The following is a 14,515-nucleotide window of genomic DNA, read 5'->3' on the forward strand; positions in this document are numbered from 1 at the left end:
TGCTAGAACCATGATGAGGAACTGGAGAGACAAAGGACTCTAATTAGAAAAGACCCAGAACACATCTATGCTCAACACCCTAACCAAGTGAAAACCCCCCAGTGACTGCTGAGTAAATGAAAGCCAAAGTTACAGCATTGCTGGAAGCCTGGGGCTGTGCCTCAGGTCATGCTCAGACAAGCAGCCACACAGAGCCCAGGACGAAGAACTATCCAGAGCAAATTAGGCAAGGTCTGGGCCTATTTGCAAGGGTTTAATGAACCTGAAGAACTGCTGGCCTCCTGTGGAAAGTTCTGCAGCTGCTCCTGAAAGCTGCCCTTGGCCAGCTGCTCATTCAGGTTCCAGCACTAAGCCATGCTCTTCTCTCAGACACGGGCAGCGGCCACAACTGGGGCTGCTGGCACAGGCACAGCTGGACTCTGCAATGGTCTTGGTTTGCAAGACACTGGAGCAGATCAGGAAGGAATATGGGAAGTTCACTGTTGTGTGTCATGGTTTCACATCACAGTCATCAGGAGTGTCCTTCACTAAGCATCCCTTGGGTAAGGTGAAAGATTTTGTCAAAATTAGTCCAATTTCCTTCTTAAAGTCAAATGACCTCAGAACACTTGAGAGCAGCCCATGGGAGTTTTAATATAAAGTGAGTTTCAGCTCTCATGGAGTAAACAACAGGTGCAAGATGGATTTTTTTTTAAACTTCCTTAGCTATTCTGAAGGTTTGTGTGCTTGGAGCTGTAGCTCAAGACATTTATTTGCTAAGGAAGAAGCTTGAGAATTTATCCTGGTTTTTCCTAGATCACAAGTTGAAGCTGTGATAGGTGGCAGATGCAGGGCTTTGCTTCCCATCCAGACAACAAATCAAATGAACATTGTCATTACAAAAAGGGCCCAAGTCCTTATAAACAATGTTGATTACTGAAAGTAGTTTAAAGTTATTGCTTTCTTCAGGCTCATTGATCCTGAATGCCTATGCACAAAGGGAAGAGCTCCAGATATGGCACTCACAGGTACAAATGTGTCCAGAACGTTTCTTCTGTGGGCAGCTCTTCATCACCAGCATCTGCCAGTGCCAGTTGCCCAAAGGAGTGTCACAGACTGGTGTTTTCTTGCTCATTTTTCAAGAAATTTTATTCATCAAAGTCAGGTTCAACTTCTTCAAACAGCTGAACAGATCTCAAAGTCTGTCTCAAGATTAAGGGAAGTTTTCAAACATACCCAAAGAACACCACCTCTTCCCCAACAACACTTTTGATTAATAAGATGAAACAAATCTGTTTTACAGGTTTACAAAAGATAACAGCTTAAGAAATGTCGTATTTATTTGTCTCTTCCAAACAGAAGGAAAATATAGATTTAAATTTTTGCAAAAATAAAGTTTGCAATGAGTACAGCAAGTGAAACACAGAACTCTGATATTCTTGTGAAATTTGCCACAAAGGCCTAAGGAGAAAGCCCTGACAGACCTTGACTCAAGGAATGCCAACACCATTATTTGTCTTGTAGAAAGCCAATGTTTTTTCATGGCAGAGCAGTTTAGTAGAGCCGGACTAGAAATTGAGCTGAAATATGTTCACCAGCTGCAGGACTAACAGAAGATTATTTCAACCCTCTTAAGAACCACTTGAGTACCAGCCACCAGGAAAACAAAGGTTTATCTTTAAATGTTTTACCCTTCCTAGCAGTATCACCTCTGAGTCCTTCAAAGGAAATCCACATATTTCTAATGTTGATGGAATGACCTTTATTTCCTTCCTAGCTGACAGGGCTATTGCAACTGTACCATGAATTCCATGAATAAAACAAAATTATGCACCAAGGAAAAACAAGGCAGTAAATTTGGATTCTTTTCTAATCTAATGATATGAGTAAATACTGAGAGACTGAAAAGCAGAAAAAAGAAACTTATTTACATATTCATTGAGTGATTTGTATAATCAGAAGATTTAAAAGGTCATTATCAGAACACCTGCCTGTTAACAGATGTAGAAGAATGAAGGCCAAAGAACACAGTTTTTATAAAGATGTTGATAGATAAACAGTTGGCAGATTTGCAGCTACCTGCTGGGGCAGCATTAGTTCCTTTGGTCAGGCCACTGTTGTGGATGAGGTGCATCTGGAACTCATGAATCCATGCACACGCTGACTATCCTGTTGCAAAGCTTGCCAGTTGTTTATTAACAACTGCACTGCCTTTAAATATCAACATTCCAGCTAAAACAGCTTTTATCCAGTAGGGAAGTTTTATGTACCAAGGTCAAGTATAGGTCTCATGTTTGCACTGACAGCAGACATTGAAAAAACCTTACAGTCTCTTACCACGGAAAGAAAACCAGCAGAGTAGATGCTTGTTTAGACAGATGGGAGGTACAGCTTTGCACAAATCTTAATCAAGAATGAAGAGCCTGTCTTAATTTGGCCAGATTGGATAACTTCAGTGTCAGTGCCCCTCAGTAACACTGGAGACTCAATAACCATTTGCACAGGCCCACCCTGAGAAGCACTTCACTTACCTTACATAACCATGAGCTTTGTGTCCAGGTCTAAGCTGGAGGATGTGACGTTGGTCTATGGCTGAATTGTTTTCTGGAGATTCCTATTAAATCTCTTAAACCAGACAAAACTAAAGCATCAGGAGCTGTGGTTCTGGCTGAGATAAATTCCTTCACAGTAGTTGGTATAGGGCTGTATTTCAGATTGGTGCTGGAGACAGTACTGATAACACAGGGATGTTTCAGCTATTGCTGAGCAGGCCTTACACAGCATCATGGCCTCTCTGCTTCTCACCCCACCCCTAGGGAGGCTGGGAGTGCACCAGGAGTGTAGAGGGGACAGAGCTGAGACAGGGGACCCCAAGTGACCAAAGGGATGTCCCACACCATCTGGCACCATGCTCAGCAACAAACTGGGGGGGGACGTTGCACAAAGGGCACTGTCCAAGGAGTGTCTGGATGGTTTATTTCTCTTTCTGTCTCTTTTCCTCACGATTTGAAGAAGTACTATTACTTTCTCTTAATAATTCAACTGTTTCTTTTTGACTTGTGTCCTTTCAGTCCTGCCCCCATGTATAAAGGGGGGGAGGCAGTGAGGGAGCAGCTGGGTGGTGCCTGGCTGCTGCCTGGGCTTGAACCACCCCATGAGCTGAGCCAGGTAATTTACAGGTATCTCCGTTAAGGCAAAATAACGTCAGGCAATGAGCATTCTTTTAATCTTGGTGATGCCTCAGGTTTTAGCTTTTCTATTTTTCAGATTCTGTACTGCTTTAGTGTCACCGACATGTTTTATGAAAAATCCTTTCCTTAAGATTTTTCCCCTCCTGAGACGCTGAGAGGCCTCAGGAACAAACTGTAAACAATTCTTATCTGCTGCTGTGGAATGCAACAGGGGGAATCTGTGACTGGCCTCATCAGGCTGTTTCCAATTATGGGCCAATCACAGTTCACCTGGCCGGACTGTCTCGGTGAGAGACAAGACTTTGTTTTGATTCCTTTTTCTATTCTTAGCTTAGCCTTCTAGTGAAATCCTTTCCTCTATCCTTTTAGTATAGTTTTAATATATTATCTATCATATAATAATAAATCAAGCCTTCTGAAACATGGAGTCAACTTTCTCGTCTCTTCCCTCATCCTGAGACCCTTGTGGAAAATACCACACTTTAGTTTGTAGATCTGAGCTTCACATTAGGGGATGGTGAGCTCTCTTCACAGACTAGGGAAACGAAATAATTTCTTCTCTAGCTGGGGACCAAGGACAACCAATCCAAATCTCAAGCCCAGGAGCCTGATAAACAATGTGGACTGAAGAGAGAAAAACAAGAAGGATGGGAATGCATGGGCTAAAGCTATAATTGGACAATTAACTCTAATGTGCAAATGGAGCAGAACTTATAAAAGTGTGAGACCCCGTGATGGGTCATCCATTTTGTGACCATTTTGGGTTCATCCTGGGTATAGCCCTAGCTGGGCTCTTGTACTACCCAAGGTATAGTACACCTTTTAGTAAATACTTACTTTATTGCTTTAACACTGTCTAGCCTCTATTCTAGGTCAGCCTTCACAAGGCATCATTGGGAGGGCATCTGGTTACAAGAAGAAAATTAAGTAAGTGGCTTAGATGCCTGCATTATCTGTATCCTTAGTACTAACTGATCAAATTAGCTATAATTTTAAAAAATAGTTAAATATAAAACAATTTATATATTACTCAAGCCTATGTTTAATAGTTAAGACATTTCCCCCCAGTGTACTGGGTACTGAATCACCTGAATATTCAAGTCATGAGGAAGCTCAGGGGAGAATCTGGTCCAATCCCCAGCTCAGCAGGGCTAACTCCAAAGCTATGACACCATGGAAGGTCAGAGCCCTCCGCCCTTATCAGCCAAGTTCTGCACATCACCAAGGATGGGTATTCCACAGGCTTTCTGAGCAACCTCTTCCAGCTCCATTTCCCTCTAATAATGATTGTTTTTCACGTCCAACAAGAAATTCTCTTGCTCAAGTTGTTTCTGTAGCCTCATATTCTCCATATTCTGTCATCTCTGGGGAAAGTCTTTCCTTTACCCTTCTGCAGGCAGGTGCAGGCAACAAGAAGCTGCCCTCGTGCAGGTGCCTGTGTGGGTGGTGCAGGATTTGTCCATCAGCTCCAGGTCTTTGCTGAACATCAGGAGATGCCCCTCAGTGTCAGATGCCCCAGCTGCTGTCATCTGCCATCAGTCCGAGGTTGCTGCTCACCCTGTCAGCAACCAGCCCTGGCAGCAGGGCCTGCCCTCAGCAGTGCCACAGCCACAGCTGTCAATGTCACCCTTTAGCAGATTATTCCTCCACTCTGATGGTCCTGCCAGTTTTCCACTCATCTTCCAAGTCTACCCATCCATCCCATCTCTCTCCAGTTTGGCTGTAAGAATACTGTGTAAGACTGTGTAAAAGTCTTTGCCAAGGATAGGAAACAGGACATGCTCTGCTCTCTCTTCTTCTACAAAAGGGAGGGAAGTCAGGCTGGTTAGGCAGAGTTTGCCCTGATAAAGCCATGATGACTTCTCCCAATCACCATTTTGACACACATCTCAAAGTAAGACTCATTTCCATAACACCTAGGAATATGCTGCAGTCCTTCCAAGAACTGAGGCTACATGCAGCCTCAGTCTCAAGAGTATCTATGATACAATTATTATTTGTTTTACAAAAACACAGATAAAAAAATACTGATTTTATACTCCCCCCCGAGAAGACATTGTTATACAGAACAACCCCCTTGCAGCTGTTGAAAAATCTTTACTATTACATAATTTCTATACACACTTTTATACATTTTGCTTGCTTTAAATGTACAGAATAAAAGAAAATAGTTTTAAGCAATTCACAAGTTTACAATGCAAGTTTTTTTACAAAGCAATACACCTCCCCTCAATTTTCATAACAAAAATTCATGACAAAAGCTTCTGCGTGGTCAAGGATTCAAAATCTCATCCAAAATTTTCAGAGATGACTCACAGAGGAATCTGAAATGCCATAAAACAATGCATAACAGAATTAGAAATGCTAAATGCCAAATCAATCCTCAACTATTTGATTCTCAGAGTACAGCTAGCACATGATTTCTTTGACCAGTTAGTCCATATTAGGTTATTAAAATGTCTTTACAAATTACTTTTGAAATAGCTGGATTCTTTTTCTTTCAACTTTTCCATTTTTCTCCTGATCATCTCTGTCTGTAGAATAACCAACAGCAAACCAGTTTAAATTATTATGTCAATTCAAGCATATTTTCTAATATTTCATCATCTAGTTAAAGAAGCCACTCATTTTCTGCACAGCCTTGTTACTCTTTGTTCAAACAAAACAGTGAAATCCTTTACAAGTAATTCATTCTAAGACCACTTTTCATTCATTCACTTTCTTCATTTCTCCCTCACTCTTCAATCTTTATAATTTTTCTTCTCACCTGTGGCAACATTTTTTCCAAGCCTGAGCTTTCAATCTTATCCTTATTAGCAGCTGCCCTCACACTCCTCTCAGCCCCGCTCTGACTCTGATCTCACACTCCTCTCTGCAGTGCCACAGCCCTTAAGCCAGGATGAAACTCCAGTGTCAACTAAAGCTAGTGTTACAAGGTTCTACAGGATTAGGAGAATTAGTTATGTTCTGTGAGTTTAGGCACAATGCTGCTTTGTACAAATTTTATTTCCTTACAGTTTAAGGCTAAAAAACCAATGGATTTATGATGTGGCACCATTGGCACATTGGACAAAAGCCATCATTTGGGCTAACTCTGCTCCTCCCAAACAGACAAGCTGAAGTCAGTTTTACCAAGTACCTTCCTAGGGAGCTTAAAGATGGGAGGCAGAGAAATCATACCCAGAGTTATACACCAAAACAATTCAAGACCAATAATTTACAGATGCAATGAGAGTGCAATTAAGAATCTGAGAGCTAGCTAAATGATAATACTAAAAAAAAAATATTTCAGCACAGCCATTAGCTAAATTTAAATTCTAATATTCATATATCAAAATGCTAAATAAAGTAAATACACAGTATTAAGTAAAAGTTATTATCCCATAGCACATTAGGTTTTACAGAATGTGAGATATTTTTCTCTAGCCTCTAAACAACTGCACTGACAGCTTTATCTGCATTTTTTTGTTAAGCATCAATATTTGTATTTTATAAACTGATGTGTGTGCCATTACTCTTGAGGAAATTCTCTCAATACACAGTATGTTGTCCAGAATTTTTAAATGCACTGAACAACATTTTTAAAATATGGACCCACAGGACCATCTGAAACCACTAGCTCAGCTGAAAAGGAAAGAGTAAATTGCAGTGAAAAGTTTTGCTTCTGAATTAGTGCACCAATTCCTTGTATAAGGGCAGCACCTTAATTACCACACCAGACAGCTTTTTTACTTTTCTTTTTACTTTCATTGCTAATATGTAAGAGATTACTCCTAAGTCTGAAGTTAAGATGCTGGCACAGAATGCCAGTTCTCTTGGGAAATTAAAGAATGTCACCATTTCCTGGTATACCTGGGTATTGAATAAAATAATCCCTCAAGGAGTTATTAGGAGATAATGCATTCAGAAGCAAGAAATAGTAATCTTATTAAGAATGAGTTAAAACCCAGTAACATATTTTAGCCAGCAGCAGCACAGTAATGTGTGTGTTAGAGGACTGTCTTCAAATTAATGACCAGAGATCTAGCTTGCAGCATACCATAACAACATTTGGTGTTTGGTAAGAAGAGTAGGATGACAAAATAGTTTACAAACAATAGGGCATGCTTTAGATCATGTATAATCACATTTTAGCTACATTAGCACACAAGCAGCAGAGCACCACAAATGGCACATCAGAAGCCACCAGAGGCCCAGCCCAGTCTGACGTTCTGTCTTAGCTGTGAGACTGCAAACACACTTCAATTCATTGTGCAAAACCTGATCACTGCAGAACTTCTTCCAAACCTCTTTCCAGCATCAATTATTTTACCCTTCTGGATAGAAAAATTCCCCAACATTACTGCACAAATATGAAACCCCCCCAAATTCTGCAAAGCTGTGTGATAGCTTCTGAATTTTATCATGGTGAGCAATTCCGATTCATAGAAAAAAGTCTTCCCATTATCACATTCATATCCCTAACCCTTGAATTTTGTCTGCAACTGCCTCCCTGGGTTGGTAATATGCAAAGGTAGCCACTCATATATCACAAAATTAAAACACTGTGTAGCATCCTATACTCTTCATCTGCCCCAACATGCAGGTTGATTTGTCCCAGTTCATTGGGCAGAGACAATCATATAGATTCATAAAGCAATTATCTGTGTTCTCACTGAAATTTATAGTCACTAGTGCTCTCAAGTGGCAGCAATTATTCACTTTAATGTGCCTATTTATTTAATCATGTTAAGATTCACTTTCATTTCACAGCTTTTTTTACTGTCTTGATTAGAAAAAGTGCAAACTGAAACACGATATCCTGCTGCTCTCCTTCTTTTCTACATAATTATTATTATTATTATTATTATTGTTAAAAATAGTCTAGTAGGGCACTTGGCAACCCATTGTAAAATAATTTCAGGGGAAAAGAATGGGGTTTTGTTTATTTATGTTTGATTTTGTTTCTAAGCTAGCTCCTGACCAAAGGACATTTTGTTCACAGCCAAGCAACTCTCCAGTTTTCCTGCAGGTCTCTTTTGGGTACTGGAAGGGACCAAGAGCACCATTCTCTGGATGGAGGCACAGCTCAGCCACCAATACCTATCTCATGTCACTAAATGCCAGAGAACAAAGTGCCTCAGGCCAAGGATCCACAAAAAGAGCACACTGGGGAAGAGCTGTACAAGAAACTGTTGAGTACATGAAGCTCCTATACAATGAGGCTCCTATACAATGGGCTTTTTTTGTTTGTTTGGGAGTCTCCAGTTTGGCTTCTTTTATTTTCAAGTCTGTCTACTCTACTGCCATTGTTTGACTCAATAGTAAGCATCACTAGTTGAAAAACTAAAGACTACAAGGGTCTCTGCATGTTCAGACCTCTGTGGTGCATTGCAAACTTTCTCAGAAATTTTGGATTATTGTCCATAACCCCAGTCAGGTTTCTTCACATTCTTTATATGTGCTTATAATGTCTCCTTTGCACACTTTTTGATTCCATGGGCAGTTCAATAACTAGGCAGAAATGTTCACAAATTTTAAGACTTAAGCAAGTTTGAGACACTAAAGGCTAAAGCATTCATCATGATTTTCTCAACAGGCCTAATGTAACTGATTGCAAATACACTGCAGCCAATCCCTTTCAAAACACTTTTCACAAAAGATACACAAGATATGAAACTTGAAACCCACCCCCCACCCCCCCCAAAAGAGCAAAATAATATCACCTGTGGAAAGGTCTCAAAGTCATTGTTCTATTCAGTTAAATTTTAACTGCCTGCATAGGTTTGGATTCATATGCCTAATGCTAAAGTGGGAGAAAAATCTCTTAGTAATAAGAATTACTAACTGGACTATTTGCTTTGTTCTACCCCAGCTGCAAACAGACCTGGATTTCAGAAGTGAATCCTGCAATATACAGGATCAAGTGATAACACATTCAAATTAAATCAAACTAGCCTGAAGCTAAATATGTAAAGATTGCAATCACAGCAGATATAAGGGCAGGAAATTTAATACTGTGCTGGGCTCAATACTTCCCACTTCACCCCCCCGCAGTATTTTAAACCTTGCAATCAATCACTCAGAACACTCTAACAGTGTTATGTAAGTACAGAACAGAGTCAATTATTACAGAGAGGGTATAGGAGAGCTCAGTGCTCCTTTCCTACAGCACACCCACCTTTCAGTGCCTCTGGATTCTCCTGTGGCAGCATCCTTGCATATTATCAGCTTCCTTTGAATGGCAGGTGCAATATCCTTTAGAAGTGAAGTTTTGTGCTTACCTATTTGAAATGAGTTGAAATGTTGGACAAAAAAAATAATTTATCAAAAAACAGACCCCACCCTTCCATATTTTCATAGAATAACTTTAAACATAAAAGATTGCTTAATGAAAGATTAGATATTAAATTGGGTTTTTACTGTCCTGGATTAAATACTGTGTATTTCAATGCAGTAGCAAAAAGAAAGATGGAAAAAGGACAAAAATGTTCTAACTGACCTTTAATTACAAGCACAATGCTGACAGTAGCTGTTAGACTAAAAATCCCTTCAATTTCTTCAGAGAGAATGCACTCCATTAATTCATTTAAAACTGACCTAAGGAAAAAAACAAAGAAAAAATATGTTATAAATCACATTTCTTTCAAAATAGAACAGAACATGTTTGTAATTATACTAGTCTGCCACCACAGCTTCAAAGATACCATGCAGGACAAAGCAGTGTGACTGGATAACTGAAAACTAAGTGCTGCCTCTGGATCTGAGAATATCAAAGCATGGTAAATTGCTTGGGAAGAAAATAAAAAAGTATGCAAACAGAAAAAGTGGCTGTTAAGAGAAGTGAAGAGCTTGTGGTACATTTTAGGAAAGTCAATCCATGAAAAAACTAGTGGTTCTACTGGAATTTAATTCCCAGAATTTACTGAAATTTCTAACTCAAATTTCTACAGAAGTTTGAAAAAATATATTCCATGACTCCATTGGTTTGCTAGTACCTACTCAGGCTTAATTAACATTTTGATCTTAAATGTGTTTCTCATAAATATTAAAATAGATGTTTTTTCCAATTACCAGTCAAGATCATTTATAACTAAACAATGCTCTGAAACATGTCCAAACAACATATTAGTTCCCGAAACTATGGATAGAATAACATAACCAAGACAGCAGCTCCTTGTAAAATACTAACCCACGATGTGTCTGAAGAGATTTTGTGACTTCTAGCAAGAGATGAAAGTATTACCAGCAAATTCTAGTGGTGTTTTGGGATATATGTCAAGGTAAGAAAAATGAAACGAGAGTCTCAGATGGGGTCCAGCAACCAAACTAAACTGCAGTAGGGAATAAGTCAATACCACAGAATGGAAACGAACTGGTCATTAGTGTTTGGGGAAAAAACCCCAAATTTAACTCGGAAGCAATTCTCAAAACCAGAGAAAAATAAAAGAACAAGAGGGATAAAATACAAGATGGAAGAGATCCATAATCCTGTTACTCCTCAGAGCACAAAGCAAACTGCTCTCTGAAGAACTAAAGAGGAAACAGAGAGCAGCAATGTTACAGAAACTTTCCCTAACATATTTCAAAAACCTTTTGCAATATTATTATCTGTTATGAAAACTGAACATAATACATTGCCAGTCCTGACTTCAATTGTTCTTCAGGCTTTTATTGTGCTAAGATATCAAAATGAAATATGCAGTTAAGAACCAATTCAGTAAAAACGTTTCGCAGAAATTCAAATATTGCTTCTAAGAGCTGAGAAAGATGAAAAATCTTTAGCTTCAGAAATAAGCATTACGAAGTTGCTCATGCATTGCTTCAGTTTCATTGTATCATTGTGGACTAATGTGACCAAGCATTGATTCTATTTCACCTTGCTCTTAAATTGCTAATGGACAAAACTGGGATCAGAATCCTGACTTCATTGTTATCATTGTTTGGGTCACTAAGCACACTCTTAACCTCCATGAAGGAACACTGGAATTTCATTAACCTGTAACAAGACTCATGAAGCTGCCTTTCCCCACCTACCTCTGAAAGGGTCACATGAGCCTGCAGGCAAAGATAAAATAGAACAGAACAATAAGCTATTTAAAAATACATATAAGGTTCAGAGGTAAGTAATTGGTTCCTACACAGATAGCTCCCAACTAAAATGAAGGATACTCACACAACTGGACAGATATTGCCAAGCCTCCCAGAATTATCACTGCTAGGGAGATTGAAATTCAGCGCTAGAGACTGGTTAGTACTGAAAATAAAACAGATTCTGCAGAACTCAGAGCAAGATGATTCTGAGCTCACAAAACAGAAACTCACATTAGATTTCGTAATGCCAAAGGCTTTCATGTTGACATAAAGATGTCTGAAATACTGAACCATTCACTACTGGACTCCAGCTGTGTCCTATCAACACAGATTGATAAAAGAGCCTTAAAAGTAGTCTCAATTCTGAGGCACCAGTAGAACCAGATGGAAATTATCTCCAAATCTTTGCCCCAAAAAGATAAATACTAGAAGATACATTTTTTCCCAAGTACACAGAAACAATCTGGCCCAAACTTGCAGTTTTCTCCACCCAGAATGGACAAGATTCACCTTGATTACTACAGGAAAAACTTTCAGAAGAATTAACTGATTTTCTGCATCTCTTTAGGAAAGAGATGTGTAAAATAATTGTTTCACTAGAAGAGAACACATGAGCTGCTGCCTCATGGCAAGATTTGCATTAGCTGGACTATTGCTGGAGTCTCTGGAGTCTTTTGCTTTGCAAGTTCAACTAGAATTAGATAAAGATTGAGAAGAAAAAGAACCAGCAGAGACAGAGATATTCAGTGCCTGTCAGATAAGGAAAGAAGAGGAATTAATTGGGGCAAGTCAGGGACAGCAATAGGACTTCTAAGCCCCTTTATAATTTAAAACAAGTCTAGTGTGGAGAGTTATGTTGAGAAAAATTGAATATGAACAAACTATGCAAAATGAAATTCAGTTGTGACAATTTTAGAAGATATTTAGGCCCCAACTAAATAGAGAAAATACCCTCCCTTTTAAGTCTTCGAAAATAAATAACATAAGCTCACTTTTGGAGGCTTTCAGCACTCAGATACTTTCTATTTTGAATGTTGTGACTTTAATACAGTCACAGGTACATCTTCGTTGCAGATGTTCTGTCAAAGGAATAATTCTATTTCTGGCAAATATTTTATCTCATCTTAATATCTCTGTGTTGAGGGGACTCAGCTTTATAAGTACCTTATGAAAGAAGCAAGCCAAGATGTATGATTAAAAAACTCATAATGATTAAGTCTTGTAAATAAAAAGCACTCTTGGTTAAAAAATGGACTCAACCCCAGCAATCAATACCTACAGGCAATATGTCAAGAAAAAGGGATTATTAAATAGTCCAGATAAATTTAGAAAGCAACTATTTCTTCAAAATTTATTTGAATTTAGAAATTAAAATTTTATTGGCAACAGATAAACTGTTCTATATTAGCAAAAAATCTTGGAAAAATTAATATAGAAACATTTACCTGACAACATTAGCTGACTTCATAATTACAGCCATTAAACTGCTTGAAAGAGGGGGAAGGTCTGAAATAGTCTTTGGCATAGTCAAGTCTTTTTCACTAGAAGCCTAAAATAGAAATAAGTCAACAACCATTGTAGCTCAAGAAAGACATGTATGCAGAATATTGTATTTCAATAATTACATTAACCAGGATCTATCCTCAAACAATTGGAACATTCACAAGTATTTTTTGAGTGACTTTAATTCAACTGTGTTGGGTCCACATAAACAAAACTAATTTAAATTAGAAAGACTGAAACTAAACCAAATAAACAGTATTTGTACCAAGGCAGATATTCTCTGCAGTTGCTTTCACCAGAAGTTTCATTAAACTACACTGGTGGTCACTCTTTACAAAGGCACAGCCTATTAAACACAAATGAGTACCCTCTGTGCCTCCAAGTTGAAGTGTGCATCCATGATTTCTAAATGTCACTCCAGTGACAGTGATTTTCTGGATACCTGCTCTTTTTTGGTGTCAAGTTCTGAATAGATGACAAATAGTTAGAACTGAATTTTGATTTACAACAGCCTGGGGGCAGGGAAAAGCCCAGCTCAGATGAGTGACTGGAATGAACACTCAATCTGTGAGTATGAATCTCCAGTATATTCAAGCCCAGAAATATTTCCTCTGCATCATCTGTAAAGAGCACCTGTCACCCCAGAGCCTCTCAGCTGATACATCAGTATCTGCAGGAAAACAGCTGGTACTGCTTCAGTGCCTCCTGTAACAGAACCTTGGAAGCTGCTCTGTGGTTCCTTCTGGCAACTGTCTCTTGCTCTGTTTCTGACATGTCCAGAACCCACAGCAAAAGCACAGCCTCTACTAAAGAGCCTCTGCTCTTCCTTTTTAGTTCTCAAAGCTTCCAATCTTACTAATCATATTTGTTCCTAACACTACCTGTATTAGAAAAATGGGGTGGGAATGTCGCCCTTCTCCTTCAAGGACAGTTGTGGTTCCTGTGACTTTGAGAACATGAAATAACCTCTGTCAACACATTCTTTTCAGTATTAGAGACTTTTCCTTTACTTTCCAAGGCAACACAGATCAGATATTTGGAAATCCTCTGCACAAAAACTAAAGGAACCAAAAAAAAGACATGGCATATGAAATGTCTCTGTATGGAAGCAGAGAATGCACAAGTGATCAGAACCAAGCAGGGCATTGGCCTGCTTTGAAACAGGACTACAGAACCTTATGGGACCATTCCAATAGTAGGGAATGGGAATCAGTCACACATCAGTGGTTCACTTCCCAAACTCCCTAATGCTGCGTGGGATGAAGTGAGGTAGGTTTAGAACAAGCCCCTGTCCTCCACCTTTCCCTGAGCTCCAACTGCTGAACACAACATGGCACGGTGTGGCATAAGCCTTTGATCAGTTTGGGTCCATGGTCTCAGCCTCTTGCCCACCTACAGCCTCACTTTTTTTTTAGAATGAAGGAACCAGGGAAATATTGACACTGTAAAGCACTGCTCAGCAACAGCCAAAACAAACTGGTGTGTCCTGAACAATGTCTTGGCCACAAATGCCAACCACAGTAGCACAGGGACTGCAGGGAGGAAAGCTGACTCCTTCCCAGCCAGACCCCGTACGAAAGCACAGAGGGAATATCCCAGAACCCATGTTATTAATCCCCAACACTGTCTTAGTGCTAAATTCTCCTCAGAGGCAGATACTGAAATAGATATCAGGACAAGTCTGTTCCTACACAGCTGTAGTGAGAAATCTGAGATATGAACTCTAATATGAAATTATAGCAAATAAAATTTCCTGTTTGTTCCATGCC

At 39.2% G+C, this 14,515-nt stretch overlaps 1 protein-coding gene across 2 annotated transcripts in view; it reads right to left on the reverse strand.

Annotated features, from left to right (window-relative positions):
• Positions 1–1,104: 1,104 nt before the first annotated feature.
• Positions 1,105–14,515, reverse strand: part of NCAPG2 (non-SMC condensin II complex subunit G2) — a 46,137-nt gene continuing 32,726 nt past the window's right edge. For both annotated transcript variants that reach the window (XM_018909193.3, XM_018909192.3), the window contains exons 25-28: positions 12,689–12,792; positions 9,652–9,749; positions 9,331–9,433; positions 1,105–5,494 (exon numbers count right to left, since the gene is read on the reverse strand). In XM_018909193.3, the coding sequence (XP_018764738.1) occupies positions 5,443–5,494; positions 9,331–9,433; positions 9,652–9,749; positions 12,689–12,792 (357 nt within the window). In that variant the 3' untranslated portion in view covers positions 1,105–5,442. The remainder of the gene's footprint in view (positions 5,495–9,330; positions 9,434–9,651; positions 9,750–12,688; positions 12,793–14,515) is intronic.

This window comes from Serinus canaria, chromosome 2 (genome assembly GCF_022539315.1).
Source record: "Serinus canaria isolate serCan28SL12 chromosome 2, serCan2020, whole genome shotgun sequence".
Classification (NCBI taxonomy): domain Eukaryota; kingdom Metazoa; phylum Chordata; class Aves; order Passeriformes; family Fringillidae; genus Serinus; species Serinus canaria.